This window comes from Rhinoderma darwinii, chromosome 5 (genome assembly GCF_050947455.1).
Source record: "Rhinoderma darwinii isolate aRhiDar2 chromosome 5, aRhiDar2.hap1, whole genome shotgun sequence".
Classification (NCBI taxonomy): Eukaryota; Metazoa; Chordata; class Amphibia; order Anura; family Rhinodermatidae; genus Rhinoderma; species Rhinoderma darwinii.
Window position 1 is genome coordinate 188,931,397 of NC_134691.1, and position 21,176 is coordinate 188,952,572.

At 42.2% G+C, this 21,176-nt stretch overlaps 1 protein-coding gene across 1 annotated transcript in view; it reads right to left on the bottom strand.

The window, feature by feature from the left end:
* LOC142652532 (uncharacterized) overlaps positions 1 to 21,176 on the bottom strand; it is a gene marked incomplete at its 5' end in the record, with an annotated part of 104,298 nt that overhangs the window by 76,823 nt on the left and 6,299 nt on the right. Inside the window, 2 exons of the mRNA XM_075828178.1 lie at positions 1,883 to 1,948; positions 4,263 to 4,275. Coding sequence (XP_075684293.1) covers positions 1,883 to 1,948; positions 4,263 to 4,275 — 79 coding nt within the window. The remainder of the gene's footprint in view (positions 1 to 1,882; positions 1,949 to 4,262; positions 4,276 to 21,176) is intronic.

Here is a 21,176-nt window from a genome sequence, read left to right on the forward strand (position 1 = left end):
TTTATAAAGCCGAGCCATGGGAGCATCTACATTGGGGGGGGGGGGGGAGTGTGAACACTTGGCAATACACTCCTCAAAGAATGGGAACATATAGTCCACACTCTTGAACACATGCCTAGACCAGTCAGGGTGCTTCCATGCATCAGAAAACAGCTGGTCAAATCCAAATCCCTTGTGATCTGGTAAGACCAAGAGGGGCTGCCTGTGGCGATGCAATAATAACTCATCCTGAGGGGATTCAGCAGAATCATCTGCAATTTTAAGGATTTCTCTCACCGCCTGGATGAGGTCCTTCACTGCAGGAGTGGATTCGCTGCTGTTACACTCAAACTCCGAATTGGAGAGAGGCGCGTCAAATGAAGAAGCTAGTTCAGACATTTCTCTTGAATGAAAGGAATCAAGGATACCTGCAGCATTTTTGGCCAAAGAGGAATCAGAGGCGGAATATTATCTCTTTGATTTCTTGACCCGCTTGCGGGATGCACTAGGAGAACTAGAACGAGTGCGATAAAGGGAAGAATGCCTGGGGGCCTGAATGAGCTGAGGACTGAGAGGTGCCGGACACTTGAGATGCTAACTGTTGATGAAAGCGTTGCAAAGCATTTGCCATGGCCTAAGAGAGGCGGACGAGGGTAACAACCACCTGGGTGAGGGAAATCGCCCATTGGGGGGTATCATGCTCACCAATCGTAGAAGCTGGGGGATCCTGCGGTGGTTTAGGCGGAGCGCAATTAACTTTGGAAACTCTGTACTGCCCCGCGTACATGTAAAATGCGTTACAATGGCGAGTGGGGTCTTAGGAGCATTAATCTTTGAAGACGTATTATAAGACCTTTACAAAAGAAGCATCACACAAAAAACTGTAGCCAGCGGCTATCCCCCCAGGTGTGGTGTCCCCCCGAGAAGCAGAAACGTTCCCAGTGCTGTATGAATTCTGCACACCAGCTCAGAGTACTACGGTGTTCACTACCGTCGAGAGTGTGAAAATAGCGCCTGAGAAAAACAGAAACCCCTCCCCTCCGGCCAAGCCCGTGCCGCAATGGTTGGACAGGGCGGGCATGCGACTCGGGTCCCGTCAGACGGCCAATCAGAGCTTGTCACCCCCTCGGAAAATGCACACACGTGGTATGGCTGTCCAGCATCCTCAACCGACGGTGCGGTAATAATAGGGGACTGGGTGACCAAGGCGAGGAACAACCACCTAATCGGTGGGCATCCGCTGAGAATCAGTGGGAAAAAGCATCCGCCAAAATGGGCATCAACTGAAACAAAGGGAATCCATACCGCCCAGCACCCGCAAGAGGTTCATCAAGTGGAAAGCACGTGGGACCTGCACCTGAAAGAGAAATAAAGCTAAAATAAAAAAATATATAGCAGGTCACGTCTGCCTCCTATGGACACTAGGCTAAAACTGAGGAGCCGAGTGTTTAGCAGACTGTAAGGCCCACTGGGCGGAGCCAGACATCTTTTTATTATATTTACCTAGTGTCAGCCTCTTAGTGGCAGCGGCCTATACCCATGCTACAGTGTCCCCCAATGAATACTTGAACGATAAATAAAAAAAATGGCTGCTGCAGGAAGGGGTTCAAATAATAAAAAAAATTGTAAAAAAATAAACAATACTTTAGACTACAGAATGTTATCAAATATTTTAAAAGCACCAGTTATAAAATGATAAGGTTATGAAACACAAGTTCATAGTCTGATATTTCTTTAGTGCTTCATGTTGGTGGGAAATTTCAGTTTAAACTCCTCAAAAGAGGGAAAAAAAATGTATAGGAAAATCACTCCAAAATGTACATTGGTATTACACATGTGTCATGATATTAAAACATTTATGACACATTCATAAACAATTAACGGAAACAATATTTGAATGTACCAATAAGTGATCCCTCCCGCCTGGGATCTTCGACAAACTCATGCAATGACTGTGGATTATTGGTCTCTGAAAAACAAACAATTTGTAAAAGTGGTAAAACATGCAAAGTTATAACAGTGTAGGTATAAAGGTGAAACAGTGTAATAACCAAATATACCATTAAACAGGTTGTGCGCTCCCTAGTAAAGAGTTGTACACAAATATATAGAATATTCATGGTGCAGTGCAGTTAAATAATGAGTAATGAAAAGTTTTCAACAGAACAGATGTTTAACAATTCTCAAAGTGTGTAAATGGCCTTTTTACATGGGCGATTTATCGTGTAAAATATTGTTAAGATCAATTGCACATTCAGCTAGAAATTGCTCGCTTGTTTTTGATTAAATCTTTTATGATAAACAAAAAATTTCCTAAATCGTTTGTCGGCGTTACATCTCCAGGCATCTGCTAGTCATTAGCAGACAAGACAGAAGGAGAGACAAGTAATCTCAAAAGCAAATCGAACCTAAAAAAACACATATGATTATTGTTACATGTCTAAGGCCCCCTGCACGCGGCTGCGCCCATAATCACGGCCAGCGATTACGGGCACGGCCAGCCGCAGACAGTCAACCGCTTTTGCGGGCCGTGCTCCCGTTTTAAAGTAGGGAAGTAAGCATCCGTAAAATAAAAAAATAGGACATGTCCTTTTTTTTGCGGGTCATTTCTACGGCCTGGACTCCTTTCCGGGCAATAGAAATGAATAGGTCCGTACTTTGATCCGCAATTACGTTCTGTAATTGCGATCAAAACTACGGCCGTGTGCATGGGGTCTTATGTTGACCACTCGCTAGATCGTTAATTGGAGCTTGTTTTTATTCATTTAAAAGAGGCTCTGTCACCAGATTTTGCAACCCCTATCTGCTATTGCAGCAGATCGGCGCTGCAATGTAGATTACAGTAACGTTTTTATTTTTAAAAAACGAGCATTTTTGGCCAAGTTATGACCATTTTCGTATTTATGCAAATGAGGCTTGCAAAAGTACAACTGGGCGTGTTGAAAAGTAAAAGTCCAAGTGGGCGTGTATTATGTGCGTACATCGGGGCGTGTTTACTTCTTTTACTAGCTGGGCGTTCTGACGAGAAGTATCATCCACTTCTCTTTAGAACGCCCAGCTTCTGGCAGTGCAGACACAGCCGTGTTCTCCAGAGATCACGCTGTGTCGTCACTCACAGGTCCTGCATCGTGTCAGACGAGCGAGGACACATTGGCACCAGAGGCTACAGATGATTCTGCAGCAGCATCGGTGTTTGCAGGTAAGTCGATGTAGCTACTTACCTGCAAATGCTGATGCAGAATCAACTGTAGCCTCTGGTGCCGACACGATGCAGGACCTGTGAGTGACGTCACAGATCTGCACTGCCAGAAGCTGGGCGTTCTGAAGAGAAGTGGATGATACTTCTCGTCAGAAAGCCCAGCTAGTAAAAGTAGTAAACACGCCCCGATGTACGCACAGAATACACGCCCAGTTGTACTTTTGCAAGCCTCATTTGCATAAATACGAAAATGGTCATAACTTGGCCAAAAATGCTCGTTTTTTAAAAATAAAAACGTTACTGTAATCTACATTGCAGCGCCTATCTGCTGCAATAGCAGATAGGGGTTGCAAAATCTGGTGACAGAGCCTCTTTAAATTCACATAGAAGAGTTCCCGAACAAAGGCAGAGCTTATATAGCTTATGATTTCAGTCAGCATAGTACTGAATCCACAAATGGGCTCCATTAAAAATCACAATCTACTTCAATATTAACCCTATTCAAGCCAGGTGGGATACATACATTGATTTGCATCAGTGTCTCCAAACCCTGTCCTCAAGGAATTCCAACAGGCCATGTCTTGGGGAATTTTAGCTGCATCTGAACTAAACACTAGGCTTCATGCACATGAGCACGTGCAATTTTGTTTATAAAACCAGAACAGTTTCGTGCCTCTGAGCGAGCATCGGTTTCACAGATCGAATCTTCCTCTAGAAGCACTAAATTCAGCATGCTGCTTTTTTTATGTAGATTCTGCAAGCATTTACTACCACGTAGGTATGCACAAGCCCATGGAAATGCAATGTCACTGCATTCTGGACTCCTGTCATATGGATCCCAAATATGCTTGTGTGCATGAGGCCTCAATGTTGCAGAAATCAATAATTACATATAGCCTTTTTTGCGTTTCTTTTTTTTTTCCTGGTAAGTCTTCATTAAAATGCATGCAATTAGCTTCTAGGATTAGTCTTGTGAATAGAATATGAAAGTTCAATAAATAGCAAATCCCTACAATTTATTAGGTCTCAAAGCGGGCCTAGATTATAAGGGAGTATTAAAAAGAAATATAGATGATATACTTACTTAGGTATTTTTTCTGCACGACACATCCCATACAAATTTACGAACATGCAAGAAAAAAACAAAAGCAAAAAACAACCAACACATTAGTTGGAACACCAACTAAAAAATATTTTAAAAGCTTAAACAGTAACGGTCACCTCTCCCAACACGTCTGTTTTAGTAAATACTCACATTCCCCATGAAATAACAATAATGAAAACGGTAAATAAGGTAATAAAATCAGCAAAAATACTAAATGAAAGGCAGGTGGCCAAGGATAGTAAAACAAATCCCAAAAAATTATTCAAGTATATAAATGCAAAAAAGCCAAGGTCTGAACATGTAGGACCCCTAGCTAGTGGTAATGGGGAGTTGGTCACAGGGGATCAAGAGAAGGCAGAGTTACTAAATGGGTTATATAGCTCTCTATATACAAACAGAAGAAAGAGCAGCTGATGTAGCCGCTGCCAGTGCTGTTAATATATCAGTTGATATATTGGATGAATGTAGATATGGTGCAAGCTAAATTAAATAAAATAAATGTACACAAGGCCCCCCGAGACCAGATGGGTTACCTCCTAGAGTTCTTAAAGAGCTTACTTCAGTTATTTCTGTCCCCCTCTTCATAATATTTAGAGATTCTCTAATCACTGGTATAGTGCCTAGGGACTGGCACAGGGCAAATGTGGTGCCTATTTTCAAATAGGGCTCTGGGTCTATAGACCAGTTAGCTTAACATCCATCGTGGGGAAAATGTTTGAGGTGCTATTGAGGGACTATATACAGGATTATGTGACAAAAAAATAGTATTATAAGTGACAGCCAGCACGGTTTTACTAAGGGCAGAAGTTGTCAGACCAACCAGATTTGTTTTTATGAAGAGGTGAGTAGAAGCCTAGACAGAGGGGCCGCTGTGGATATAGTGTTTTTGGACTTTGCAAAGGCATTTGACACTGTCCCTCATAGACATCTAATGGGTAAATTAAGGACTATAGGTTTAGAGAGTATAGTTTGTGATTGGATTGAGAATTGGCTCAAGGACCGAATCCAGAGAGTTGTGGTCAATGATTCCTACTCTGAATGGTCCCCGGTTATAAGTGGTGTACCCCAGGGTTCCGTGCTGGGACCACTATTATTCAACTTATTTATTAATGATATAGAAGATGGGATTAATAGCACTATTTCTATTTTTGCAGAGGACTCCAAACTAGGTAGTAATGTTCAGCCTATGGAAGATGTTCGTGAATAGCAAGCAGATATAAACAAACTAAGTGTTTGGGCGTCCACTTGGCAAATTAAGTTTAATGTAGATAAATGTAAAGTTATGCATCTGGGTACCAACAACCTGCATGCATCATATGTCCTAGGGGGAGCTACACTGGGGGAGTCACTTGTTGAGAAGGATCTGGTTGTACTTGTAAATCATAAACTAAATAACAGCATGCAGTGTCAATCAGCTGCTTCTAAGGCCAGAAAGATATTGTTGTGTATTAAAAGAGGCATGGACTTGCGGGACAAGGATATAATATTACCACTTTACAAAGCATTAGTGAGGCCTCATCTAGAATATGCAGTCCAGTTCTGGGCTCCAGTTCATAGAAAGGATGCCCTGGAGTTGGAAAAAATACAAAGAAGAGCAACGAAGCTAATAAGGGGCATGGAGAATCTAAGTTACGAGGAAAGATTAAAAGAATTAAACCGGACTTCCGGTTCCGGCGCTGACATGTGAGGAGGGTGCAGAGAACGCTCCGTGCTAACCTGACCAAAAAAAAAGCGACTTACACAGCATTCACGACCGAAATCCTGCCTCAGCTCTTACCTCAGCTCCTACATTAGTTTGCGGGGAAGAGCGGAGCAGCCAGGTGATCAACAAGACCGGGTTCGGAAGAAACCGACGGAAGCGCAGCATCAGCCCGGCGCTCCCGCGTGACTACTCCCGACATTGCCTGACAGAACACGGGGAAGGAAGAAGACAAAGAAGGATGTAACATCCTTGCCATATGTAAAGGTACGGAATCAGGGAACGATCACGGGGAAAAATCCACTCCACACAAGCCAGTAAAGATCGGCTCTGTGGAAAGAGGAGGAGACGAGACACTCACTGGAAGAAAGCTGGGCGCCATTTTGCAGCATGGTCAGGTTCATGATGCAGTGGTCTTAGAAAATAAGGCAGACGGCTGAACGATCGATCAGTGTCGGGAGGAGACAGAAGGAAAAGCTGTGACAGCCCCAGTGAGAGCACTCCCAACACTGTCAGACATAGGCAAGCGAGAAGCAGAATATAGCAGGAGCTAAAAGAAGGGAAATCAGAGACCGGCAACAGAGAACAATCCCTCTGCATATAGACAGTTACACACAGACGCTGCTGAAAGATACATAGATATTGACTGGGGGGAGGCAGAAGCCATTTTAAGATACTGTCCCGCCTCTCACGAAGCCTCTTATTGCTGTTGTGACCAGTTCAAGAGATAAAGTGCGGGCACTTACCTCTGGGAACAAGATGCCGCCAGTAACCCGCAAGGAGAAACAGCCCGCAGGTCATTCCTCCTCAGAGCATGAGGATCAGCTATCGGATGATGATGGGATGGGATCAGCTTCTGGCGCGGCAATGACACCAGTGAACGATTATAAAAAATTGGCCAGGGAAGTGGCTAAGCGTATAACGCCAGATATACAGGACACGCTAGCAAATACGATAGCGGCCTCATTGCAGCAATTTCAAAGTGAGCTCACTCAGCATGGGGCACGGCTAGACGAAGTGGAACAACGCATCTCAATGCTTGAAGACGAAGCCGCAGACACTCACGGGACACTCCAGGAGCTACTGGAGGAGAAGCAGAGGATGGCCCTCAAAATAGACGACTTGGAGAACAGGTCGCGGAGAAACAATTTACGCATAGTAGGTCTTCCAGAAAACATACCGGTTATACACCTGAAACGAATATGCGAGTATGACTTGCCAAAAATGTTGAACATGAACGGTCCGTGCAAGGTTGAAAGAGCACATAGAGTGGGGCCAGAACGCCAGCAGCTGCAGCCACAATTAGGAGCTGGAAAGAGAGCCAGACAAGTCATAGTAAGATATCTGGACTATTCCGACAAAGAAGCCCTACTACGAGCCTATAAAATGCGACAGGGACCGGCGAAGCTAAATGGAGTATCAGTCATGATATTTGGGGACTATTCAGCTGAGGTGTCCAAAAAACGCAAACAATTCCGCAAGATATGCACCGCTTTTTATAACAAGGGATTGAAATTCCAGCTCCAATATCCGGCGATATTAAAGGTTACAACTCCAAGCGGTACCTTACAGATCTACACTGATCATCGAGAAGCTGAGGAAGTTTTCAAAGATTTGCTGCAGGAGGACCTTACGCTGAAGGGGACAAGATCATCGTCAGAGAAGGAAACGCCAACACAAGCCCAAACCCCGTCGATGAAGAGTCAACCACCAAGGGAAAAGAGAACGACGCAGACTCCACGAGTGGTGAAATAAAACACGTGGACTATAAATTGATGGGACTTTGGAGACTGGCCTGTTTAAACGAAACGGGTAGAAGATGGGTGAGCATGACAGATGGCCCATCTGATTATTCCCATACGATGTGATAAAGATAGCATAAAGTAGAAACATTTAAAAAAAAAATAAAAAAAAAAAAAAATGCATTTTGATAACTGATAAAAAAGTATGAAGATGTTGGGGGTGGGATTGACTGCTGGGGGATGTGATACGTAATTTGGTTATTTGGTCGGAGGATCGGATCTATTTGGTTAGGAAGGCGGGAGAAAGCACTATGTTAGAAAAAAGTGAAGTGTTGAAAATTATGGGTACGGGGAGGCAAGGGACCCTTGGGGATAGAAGGGAAAGTTATGGGATTTTTAAAAGTTTTGGTTCTCCATCAAAAGACAGAAGATTAACAATAAACAAAGTAGCCACAAGGGAGCTAATTAGTAGTAAAAATACCTACCCAATTTGCTGGTTTTGGTCAATTTTAGGATTGGGACTAAGAGGTTTACCTGGTCAACATAGCTCAATGTTGTTAATTGTTTTATGAGAATAATAACATGGAACGTTAAAGGATTGCTGTCCCCCCACAAGAGAGCCATGGTATTGAGACATTTACACTCGCTAAAGGTTGATATAGCTCTACTTCAGGAGACGCATCTGGCAGATAAAGATTTTTTCCGTATGAGAAAGTGGTGGGTAGGAGAAGTCTATGGGTCAGCGGCAGATAAAAAAAAAAAATGGAGTGATGATCCTAATTCATAAAAATTTAACATCCACAACACGCTCACAGTATGCAGACACGGAGGGACGCATGATACGGCTTTTATTAGACACACCGGCGGGGGAAATATGCATATATAACATATACGCTCCCAATTCAAGAAACCGTGCGTTCTTTCAAGAACTGCAAGATACAATTCTGGCAGACACAAATGTACTGAAAATAGTGGGGGGAGATTTTAACTCGGTAATGGATCCGGCTGAAGACAGGCAACGAAATCTCCATGCACAATCTCTTGCAACAGACGGCATACTGCCGAACTTTACACAGGCCACAATGCTGGGGGATAGCTGGAGACATATGAATCCAGATGGTAGAGAGTACACTTACTTTTCGTCACAGCATAAATCATGGTCCAGATTGGATTATATTTTTTTGAGCCCACACTTGATACAGAGATTGGAGCAGGTTGACATCAAAAATATGGTCATCTCAGATCATGCTCCAATGAGCCTAATGCTGGCTGACGCATACCCTAAAGAGGGGGATTTCATTTGGAGATTTCCGACAGTGCTAGCAAATGAGGAAGGATTTCAAGAGCTATTGAGAGGTTGGTGGTTAGAATACGATGGGGATAACGCGGCACACAGAACAGATTATGCGTTATATTGGGAAACAGCTAAGGCGGTACTGAGAGGGAGGATCATTGCTTATGCTGCATTCAAAAAGAGGCAGACGTTTCAGAAATATAAGGAATACAGTGATGGTCTAAGGGGGGCATATTCCAGCTTTCAGGCAGACCCGACGCCAGACAACCAGATACAGTGGGTAGAAGCCAAGAGATTGTTCGAGGAGTGGTTAGACAAAAAAGAGAAATACGGCAGATCAATTTACGAAGCTGAACTTTTTCGGTTTGGAAATAAGGCGGGGAGGCTGCTAGCAGGATTATCAAGGGGCTTTCGGCCTCGCTCACATATCACAAAGTTAAAAGATCACACTGATCAGATGCACACAGATCCCAGGAAAATTAATGACATTTTGAAACGCTATTATCAGACATTGTATAAAGAAGGACAGACGCCGGACACCACACAGGGAGATCAATTGCTTGATAGAATAGTTATGCCAGCTTTGACCACAGATCAATTGGACAGTCTTAATACGCCAATTATTATGGAAGAGCTACAAATGGCAATTAAGGGACTACCAAGAGGTAAAGCTCCGGGACCAGATGGTTATCCGGCAGAGTTCTACAAAATACTGATGGAACAGATAACACCAACATTATTATCCTATTTTAACTCGTTGATGCAGGGAACTCACATACCAGCAGCGGCAAACATGGCGTACATAAAGGTACTACCCAAACCAGGAAAATATCTTTCGCAACCGGGTTCTTACAGACCCATATCACTAATAAACCAGGACCTTAAATTAATATCGAAAATAATGGCAAATAGATTGGCGGTCTTGATGCCTCAGTTGGTGGGACCATCACAAGTGGGTTTTATCAAAGGTAGAGCTGCAGTCACTAACATCAGAAAGGTCCTGGGGGTGATGGATGAGATTAAGGCTTGGCCATCGTCATGCGACCAACCAGCTCTGGTGGTCATAGATGCAGAAAAAGCCTTTGACAATGTTGAATGGCGATGGCTAAACATGGTCCTGGATAAGTTTAATGTACAAGGGAACTTTAGACAGTATTTGAGAGCGCTATATACGGAGCCTACTGCAGCAGTCTGTACGCCGGGATTCAGGTCGCCGACATTCGCATTACAGAAGGGCACGCGGCAGGGATGCCCCTTATCGCCGTTGCTATTTGATCTGGCGCTGGAACCCCTTATCAAGATCTTAGAGAGTGATGAGTTGTACTCGGGTATACACATAGGGGATAGGGAAGTGAAGTCAGCAGTATTTGCAGATGATATTCTCCTGTTTATGTCAAAACCCACTTTACACTTACAGAAGGTCTTTGACCTGATTCGGCACTATGGTTCTTTTGCGGGGCTTAGGATTAATCCGACAAAGTGTGAGTTGCTGAGATTATCACAACATAATCATAGGGACAGCATAGAAATTCAAAAAACAGGTATTAAGATAGCGACATCACACATAACATACCTAGGGATTAAGATAGGGCAAACGTCAGAAACTCTGTATAAACTCAACTACAAACCGCTCTTCCAGAAAATAACTACTGAACTTACTAGATGGGCAAATTTGCCCCTTTCGCTATTTGGTAAATGTCATCTGGTTAAGATGATATCGTTTGCAAGAATGCTGTATCCACTCCAGACATTGCCCATTCTATTGAAGCATAAGGATGTGAAGGACTTTAATACTAAAATATTGAAGTTTATTTGGGCAAATAAAAGACCCAGAATCGCAATGGCTAAATTACAAGGCTATCACTGGCAAGGCGGGATAAATATACCACACTTGAGGGGATACAATATAGCCAGCTTGTTCAGACATGTGGCGGACTGGCTACAACGTTCTAGCCACTATTCAAATTACGAATTGGATGAGGCATTGGCGGGATCTCATGACCTCGTCTCGCTATTACATACTAGACTAACATCGCTTCCTAGACATGTAAAGGGATCAGTGCTACTGAGGGATACTATAATGTGTTGGAAGGAGGTGAGGAAGAAGATGGGGCTGTCATTTCAATTATCCAAATATCTACCACTATGGTCACACATAGAATTTCCAGCGGGGCAATCGAGTTCCTTATTCACAGCATGGAAACAAAGGGGAATTGAGACAGTAGGCAATATACTCCATGCCACGGAAGCCAGATTATGTACATTACCGGAGTTGGTAGAGAAGTTTGGGATTTCCTCTAACCATTTCCTCCAGTATTTACAAATTAAATCGTTCTGCACAAAGCTGGTAAGGAATTTGGAATCAGAAATTATAGACCATGTCTTTGATGAAGTGATTGGAGATGAGACACATAGGACGTCACTGTCGATGCTTTACAAAACAATAAGAGATCTATACATCCAAGTAGCACCGAGAGATCAGTTTGCATACTGGAGACGCACCCTGAACATGCAAGACGTTAAAATTCCTCTTTTGGAGGGCTGGAAGATAGTGCGGAAATGTGTGGTGAATGAGGTATGGAGGGAATCACACTTTAAACTAATGCATGCGGCAATATATGCTTTCAATATTCCAGCAACGACAGCTAATCCCAGCAGAATACATGCTTGTCCAAAATGTAGTCAATTGAATACTGATTTATACCATGGCATATGGTCATGCCCAGAGATACAAAAGTTTTGGAGGAGAGTTTTAGATTATGTACAGCTACTATGGAACAGAGAGATACCAGCAGATCCTATGTTACTGCTCTTCCACTACAAGGCTGCTGCTAGTGCAGAAGTAACGGAGATTCAGGGGCACATCCCCCCTCTGATGCATATAATATTTCTTGTAGCCAAAAGATGCCTGCTAAAATGTTGGCTTGAAAGCACTATCCCCTCACTACACCAGGTAACTCAGCAAATGAGAGTCTGTATGTATTCAGATAGAATAGAAACGACAAAACATAAGAAACAAAAAACATCAGGTTTTTTCAAACGGTGGAGGCCATTCATAGAACAGTTGCCTGCAAGAGAGATAGGGGAACTGATGGAGAACTTCAGATATACTTCTTGGTATCTTACAGAAGATATTAAAGGGACTCTGGGAAGTTTGAAAGTGCATTGATGGAGGGAAAGGAATAGAGGAAAGGAGAGGATGAAAGACCAGGGGAAGATAGTGGACAAGGAAGGGGCTTAAGTGAGGGCCAAGATAGTATGGTTATGAGTTCAAAGAGACAGGGATATAATAAAGGTTAATCTCTCCAAGGTACAATGTCTTTGATGTTCTCAAGAAAGGGAGACAGAGTATAATAAAATGATGTTAACCCAAGGAATGACAAGATCTCAAGTATTGCTTTGTGTACGCTCCTGCGTGAGTTGAAGATGACATCTGTCTGAGTGTAAATATAATGTTATGTTTGAATTGTATTATGATTGTTTGAAAACCAATAAAAAAATGTTTTTAAAAAAAAAAAAAAAAAGAATTAAACCTATTTAGCCTTATAAAAAGACGACTAAGGGGGGACATGATTAACTTATATAAATATATGAATAGCACATACAAAAAATATGGTGAAATAGTGTTCCATGTAAAACCCCCTCACAAAACAAGGGGGCACTCCCTCAGTCTGGAGAAAAAAAGGTTCAACCTGCAGAGGCGACAAGCCTTCTTTACTGTGAGAACGGTGAATTTATGGAATAGTCTACCGCAGGAGCTGGTCACAGCAGGGACAGTAGATGGCTTTAAAAAAGGCTTAGATAAATTCCTGGAACAAAAAAGTATTACTCCTATGTGTAGAAATTGTTACCTTCCCTTATCCCATCCCTTGGTTGAACTTAATGGACGTGTCTTTTTTCAACCGTACTAACTATGTAACAATTCTGGAGCATTTTTTTCTTAGAGCTATGTAACTCTTCGTTGTGCCCATCCTCTGTTATTTCTCCTAGAAATGTATGAATAAATTGACAACCGGGTGTACCTAGTAGGGGGGGGGGAATGTCCCTACACAAACTGATAATATCCAATAGGTGCTGACAGAGTGAGACTCTTTAGATACACGCCACTTTGACAAGAAAATTTTTAACACCCAATTGTCAATGTAGTCATAAATTTCTAGGAGGCATAACAGAGGAATGGCACAAAGCAGAGTTCTAAGAAAATATGTGCTAGAATTGTCTATTTTAATAAATACTTGTATTTCCCAAGAAATAACATGTCAGGAGAGGTGACAGATACTTTTTAAAGAGCTTTTCCCACTAGATATTTACAGCATGCCTGATAGGTAAGGATCACCACATATTAGAAGAATGGGAGTCAACTGACTCTTGTTCTGCAACCTATCCCACATTTATAGCATAATCTAGACAGAAGTATACATAAATATACACAGAAACATATATATTTACATGTTATGTTGCTATGTGTGATTTTCTGCCCTTTATCCCTGGCATGCAGCACAAACAACGAGTAGTCCACACTGCTGGGTCTCAGAAAGGGAGCATAAACAATTAGCGTACGCCCATACGAGATGGGAAATTCAGCCGAAAATAAAGTTGCAAAATTCTTTGCGAATGCACAGCATATCCGCAGCAAAATTGGCATGCAAGACATGCAGATTTTGATGCGGTTTTTACCCGTCTTATTGAAATGAGTGAAATCCGCAGTAAATACACAACAAATTGACATGCTGCAGATTTAAAAATCTGTAATGTATGTAGGGCTGGGCAATTGATAAAAAACAAACACAAAAATCGAAATTCAGCGCAATTAACCGACGTCATCTTGCACATTTCGGTTTCTAAATTTTTTTTCCCCAGTTTCAATTTTATCTGCGTCCTCAAGACGCAGATACAGTTGAATCCAATGGTAGAGCAGGGAGTCGTAAAGTCCCTGCTCTACCATTTACTAGGTATCACCATTCACTCACGGCTCGGCGCAGAAGGCGCGAGGCAGTTATGTAATTACGCCTATCTGCGCCGATTCACACAGACTGCAGGACCAGAGCGATCTACTCCACTAGTCATTGGAACGGGTTAGGTGAGTATTTATTTTATTAGCCACTATTCGGGCGGTGTACAGAAAGCATTATATGGTGTGGAGGACCAGCTATAGGGGCATTATACTGTGTGGAGGGCAGCATACTATGTGGAGGGCAGCTTTAGGGGTATTATAGTGTGTGGGGGCAGCTATGGGGGCCTTATACTGTGGGGGTCAGCTATGAGGGCCAATATACTGTGTGGAGGGCAGTTATGGGGAGCAATATAGTGTGGAGGGCAGTTATGGGGGCATTATACTGTGTGGAGGGCAGTTATGTGGCATTATACTGTGTGGAAAGCACTTTGGGGGCAATATACTGTGTGGGGCAGTGTCAGGGGGTATATTATATACAGTAATATACAGCAGGCATGTCAATTTAAGTGCAAACATTTTCGCAGCTTGTGGATGAGAATTGTTGAATCTCATTCACTTTGCTACTACTGTAATGCGCTGTCAATTTTCCACCCACGAATTTGGACAGGAAATCTGGAGCTTATCCTTATCTTGATGCAAAAAGTGCATGATATGATTTAGTTTTTATTATTTACTATTGAACCCACACTTCAACCAAAGTACATGAACACATGCGATTTAAGTGTAAAAAAAATTCATACATTTATCTAGTAAGGGTTCGGGCACGTGGCCTTATTACGGTTTCGTACAACCTTCGAGTCTTACAGAGCAGTAATGTGGCCCTCATAGAAGTCTATGGAGCCCTACTTTAGTTTTATACTTGGGCATACAGAGGTTTTTTCTGTTGGAGTTACATAGGTAGTACTGTTGAAAAAAGCACATGTCCATCAAGTTCAACCAAGGGATGGGAAAAAGGGAAGGGATGAAATAAAAATTCGACACATTCACATAGGAGCTGATATTTTTTCGTTCTAGGAAATTACCTAAGCCTTTTTTAAAGCCATCTACTGTCCCTGCTGTGACCAACTCCTGCGGTAGACTATTCCACAGATTCACAGTTCTCACAGTAAAGAAGGCTTGTCGTCTCTGGAGATTGAACCTTTTTTTTCTCCAGACGGAGGGAGTGACCCCTTGTTTTTTGAGGGGGTTTTACATGGAACAGGATTTCACCATATTTTTGTATGTGCCATTAATATATTTATATAAGTTATCTCTTTTCAAGGCTAAATAGGTTTAATTCTTTTAATCTTTCCTCATAACTTAAATTCTCCATGCCCCTTATTAGCTCCGTTGCTCTTCTTTGTATTTTTTCCAACTCCAGGGCATCCTTTCTATGAATTGGAGCCCAGAACTGGACTGCATGTTCTAGATGAGGCTGAACTAATGCTTTGTAAAGTGGTAATATTATATCCCTTTCCCACAAGTCCATGCCTCTTTTAATACACGACAATATCTTGCTGGCCTTAACAGCATGCAACGTCAATCAGCTGCTTCTATTTTTTTTATGATCTACAAGTACACCCAGATCCTTCTCAACAAGTGACTCTCCCAGTGTAGCTCTCTCTAAGGCCTCAAGCACACGACTGTAGTGGAGTGCACGGCCCTGTGATTTGCGGCTTGGAGAGCCGAGGAGTGTTATCCACGGGCCGCCTGCAAGTCACGGGCCGTGCACATGACCGTGTACATTCATTTCAATGAGCCCGGACCGCAAAATGCGGCCCATATAGGACATGTCCTATCTTTTTGCGGTCCAGGCTCCCGGGCAATGAACGTACCATGGAAACCACGGTCATGTGCATGGGCCCATTGAAACGAATGGGACCGTAATTCACACGCAGATTTGCGTGTGAATTGCGGCCGCAAAAACATGTTCGTGTGCATTAGGCCTAAGACATATGATGCATGAAGATTGTTGGTACCCAGATGCATAACTTTACATTTATCTACATTAAATCTAATTTGCTAAGTGGACGCCCAAACACTTAGTGTGTTGAAATCAGCTTGCAATTACGAACATCTTTCATAGACTGAACAATACTACATAGCTTGGTATCCTCAGCAAAAACAGAAATAGTGCTATTAATCCCATCCTCGTCTATATCATTAATAAATAAGTTGAATAATAGTGGTCCCAGCACTGAACCCTGGGGTACACCATTTATAACCGGGGACCATTCAGAGTAAGAATCATTGACCACAACTCTGTGGATACGGTCCTTGAGCCAATTCCCAGTATCCACTAGGGCTGCCATTTCAGAGACGGACACCCTCGAATCATAACCCAACTTGGCAATTTTGCTTGGAATATCAGAAACAGGATTGGCCTTCCTTTTCTTGGATCCCGTTCTACTGCCCCTAACTACATTAACCCAACTACTTGCCTGGTCCTGCTGACCCATGTCTTCACCCTCCAGATCTACCACACGAACTGCGTGCTCAGTGAGCAGCATGCTCCGCTCAAGATTGTCTATCTCCCTTAGTGTTGCATTTTGCTCCTCCAGATCCCTAATACGAGCTTCTAGATGAATATCATGCGCACATCTGTGTCACGATATATTAGATGTCGTGTTATGGAGGTATTCTCTCCTACAAGCATTGCTTTTAGTGTCGGTTATCTCAAACATATGGTGCTGCACAGAGCACATGTGACGGCAGACAGAGTCCTGTGGCTCTGTGCTACAGATTGGCAGGAATAGCCAGGAGATGCTGAACAGTTCCCGCATATGCTCTGTCGTGTACATGAGTTCTAACTCAGCGTGACTGTGCTGATCCATAGAGTTGTCCATTTGGAGAACGGGGCAGATAAATAGAAAAACCACGTACGAGTCTGTGACTGTCTGGTGTATCTTATCACATCAATCACCACCTCTGGGTGACACTCAAGACGTGATGAGAGCTGCTGTTGTGGAAAGCCAGACAAACAGAGACAGGCGTAAACATATACTACAACAACTACCGAGATAGAGAGGCTGGCTCCCTCCACAACCTGAACTCTGCAATTTCTTTAAAAAACTCTTGCTGCTGGTCATAGTCGATGATCGTTATCTTTAGTATTTAATACCTTGTACACGTTTTCCCCTTGTGAATCACATTGCTGCTCCTCTGAATGACTCATTTTTAAACTGCAGGCCTATAAAAGCAAACAAATAATAATTATAAACACATTTTTTACATATATTTATATGAAGTCTTCTGCAAAGATCTGAGCGCCTTTTGTCAAATAGCTTTTTTTTTTTTTTTTAAATTAGAAAATAGTTAACAAAAATTAAAAAAAATCTAATGGGAAACCATGATCGTAAAAATCTGATAATTTTAAATCTTCTAAAGTTTGGTGTCCTGTATCCATCGCGGGACGGATTGGGCACTGTGTCGTGGCTTCCGATTCCAATGGAAGCCATGATGCAGATGTAAACAGAGCCTAAAAAAACAACACACTGACCTAGTTACTGCAGTATCAAGAAACAGCACCTATGCAATGGTTAGGTATCTTTTACAGGAGCCCCCAAGTCAAGTAGGTACGTTGCATGATTTCTGTAGCTTGTATCTCATTCGATTTACAGCTCACCATTGTATTAAGACTGTGTACGTGCACACTTCCCTATTATGGCTCCATTTTTATTGAGGCGGTCATAGAGGGCCAGGAGGCCTCTACTATACATCCATATGCCTCTGATTTCATAAATTGCGGCATGCTCGGAATTTGTATGTAAGACGTATTCTCCTAGAAGCATAAGCCAATACAGAGGTCTTTTTCACAGGGAATCAGACAGAAAAAAAAAAAAAAAAGAAGTGTGCCATGTTCAATTGGATGCCATATTACAGAGGTAATTTCTCCTGGAAGCAATACAAACAACATTTCCGTAATACAGCAAAGAACAGAGGCCAGTGCTGCTCAAGCTTCGAGGGTAAAAACAAGTGATGTTTGTGCCATTGGACGAAAATGGCGCTGGCATACAGATTTACTGGAGTTCGCTGCATTTTTTTAAAATGCTTGTTAGCACACCTGCGTTTTTTTGCAGGAGAACAGCAATGCATCAGCACTTCAGCCAAGTGGAGGTTGCTACATGTGGACTCATACTGCTGCTCCCCAAGTTGTTGTCGAGACGTAGCTGGGGAGGCCGTTTTCCTCATAAGCTACACATGCTTTACTTTGGCTGCACTATTCCCTGGTGTAGCAAATTATTTTTATGTTATACTGCATTCAGGAAACAAAAGATAAAACGGAGACTAATTTTTTTGTTTACGCATTGAGTGTAACCAATGTGGCACCACCATGTTCTGGATGGTAAGCCCACAGTAGAAAACAATTTAGAACCCCTGGCATAGACGACCCCCAACACATTGGAAGAGATTTAATGAATTAAGAATGAAAGTTATGTATTGATGTGATGAAGTTTTGGGTTTAGGTAATAACACAATTATTGTATAAATATATGCTACTTGAGGGTGCCTGTACACGTAGTGTACAGCGTGGCAAAATCACATTCGACTGTACTGTAAGTTTCTGCGGCTATGCGATTTTTGCCCATGATACTGGAGCAGGTGAAACACATGGCTTCAATGTTTCATCTGTACAAGCTGCGCAAGCAAAACAAGCGTCTTAAAAACTGTGGTAATTCACATTAAAACTACACCACACTGATACGATTATGGAACTTAAAATAAATACTTTTATTAGTTATACATTAAAATACTACACCAGTGTAGAGTCCTGGCAAAAAGTTTTGGAACGATACAGATTTTTGGTTTTCACAAAGTTTGCAGCTTCTGTTTTTATAGTGGCAATTTGCATTACCTCTAGATTGATATGAAGAGTGATCAGCTGAATTGCAAAGTCATTCCTTGCCATGAAAATTAACTTAATCACAAAAACCACTGCATTTTAGCCCTGCCACAAAATGACCTGCTGACATAATTTCAGTGATCTTCTCATTAGCTCAGTAGAAAGTGTTACCGAGGAAACACTCCGTCATGCTGATTGAATTAGAAGAGCAGACTGGTTGCTTTAAAAGGGGGATAGTGCTTGAAATCATGGTCTTCTTCTGTTAACCATGGTTTTCCTCCAAGGAAACACGTGCAGTCATCATTGCTTTGCATCAAAAGGGCTTTACAGGCAAGGATATTGCTGCTTGTAAGATTGCCCCTAACCATTTATGGGATCATCAAGAACTTCAAAGAGTGGTTCAATTGCTGTGAAGAAGGCTTCAGGGCGCCCAAGTCCAGCAAGTGCAAGGACCGTCTCCTAAAGAGGATTCAGCTACGGGATTGGTTCGACACTAGTGCAGAGTTTGCTCAGGAACGGCAGCAGGCGGGTGTCAGTGCTTCTGCGTGCATAGTGAGGCGAAGGCTTTTGGAGGTTGGCCTGGTGTCAAAAAGGGCAGCAAGGAAGCCACTTCTCTCCAAGAAAAACATTAAGAACAGGCTCACATTCTACAGGGATTGTCCAAAGAAGAAAAGGTGAGTGCTACTATGAGTCCTGTATCATGCCAACAGAAAAGCATCCTGAGACCATTCAAGTGTAGGGTTGCTTTTCATCCAAGGGAGTGGGCTCACTCACAATTTTGCCTAAGAACGCTGTCATGAATAAAGAATGGTATCTATACATCCTTCAAGAGCAACTTCTCCCAACGGTCCAGGAGCAATTTGTTGATGAATAATGCTTTTTCCAGCATGATGGAGCACCATGTCACAAGGCAAAAGTCAAAACTAAGTGGATCGGTAAACAAAACATTGAAATTTTGGGTCAATACCCAGGGAACTCCCCAGATCTCATTGAGAACCTGTGGTCAATCCTCACAAAGCGGATGGACAAACAAAAACACAAAAATTGTGATAAACTCCAAGCATGGATTAGGCAAGAATGGGTTGCCATCAGTCAAGATTTGACCCAGAAGCTGATATCCAGCATGCCAGGGTGAATTGCAGAAGTCCTGAATAATAAGGGTCAACACTGTAAATATTGTGTTTTTGCATAAATTTGTATTGGTCAATAAAAGTTTAAAAGCTTTTGAAATGCTTCTAACTGTACTTCAATATACCATAAAAACATCTGACTAAAAGATCTAAAAACACTGAAGCAGCAAACTTTGTGAAAACCAAAATTTGTGTCTGTCTCATTACTTTTGGCCAGGTCTATAGACCTGCAAACAATTTTTTTGGACAGCTTCCCAATCATGGGATATATCACACTCCACCCTGGGAAACACCTGTATGACTGGCTACTTATTAGTTACAGTTAGCAGTAGCGCATGAGCAGATCGACAGACCCGTTTTGTCGTGAATATTGTGAGAGGACGTTCCCTGTTGTCGGCAATAGTCCTGTATAAAATTTTGTATAGAATTTTGTGATCACACTATTCAACTTGTTTGCTCTAACTTGCCAGTACACCTATCTAATAGCCTAGCGTGTCCTGGAGATTATAGTGTATCCGTCCCTGACATACTACGGGTTAGACACAGGTCCGTCTCTCTAACACTGTCCCTACAGTTTTCAGAAAGCTGCCTATCCGACTAAAGAATTATTTTACCCTACGCGCTTCAATATTGCCTAATTTCTTCATGGGTCCTTTAGAGCAATTATTTTCAAACACTTAGTTTTTAGCTTTTGTATTGTGAGCATTCGGCATTGATAATAGCCACTCATTTGGGTAGTTTCACCGGCTGATTAACCGCTTAATGACAGGGCCTGAAAAGGCCTTAACCCCTCCCCGCTTTGGCCACTTTTGACCTTCCTGACAGAGCCTCATTTTTCAAATCTGACATGTTTCACTTTATGTGGTAATAACTTCGGAATACTTTTACCTATCCAAGCGATTCTGAGACTGTTTTCTCGTGACACATTGGACTTTATGTTACTGGCAAAATTTGCTCGATACATTCATTATTTAATTTAAAAAAACAAAACACCACAATATAGTGAAAAATTGCAAAAATTAGCATTTTTCTAAATTTAAATGTATCCGCTTGTAAGACAGGCAGTTAAACCACACAAAATTGTTGCTAATTAACATCCCCCATATGTCTACTTTAGTTTGGCATCGTTTTTTGAACATCGTTTTATATTTTTCTAGGATATTACAAGGCTTAAAAATTGTAGAAATTGCTGCTAAAGTTCTAAGAAAATTTCAAAAAGGCTATTTTTACAGGGGCCAGTTCAGTTGTGAAG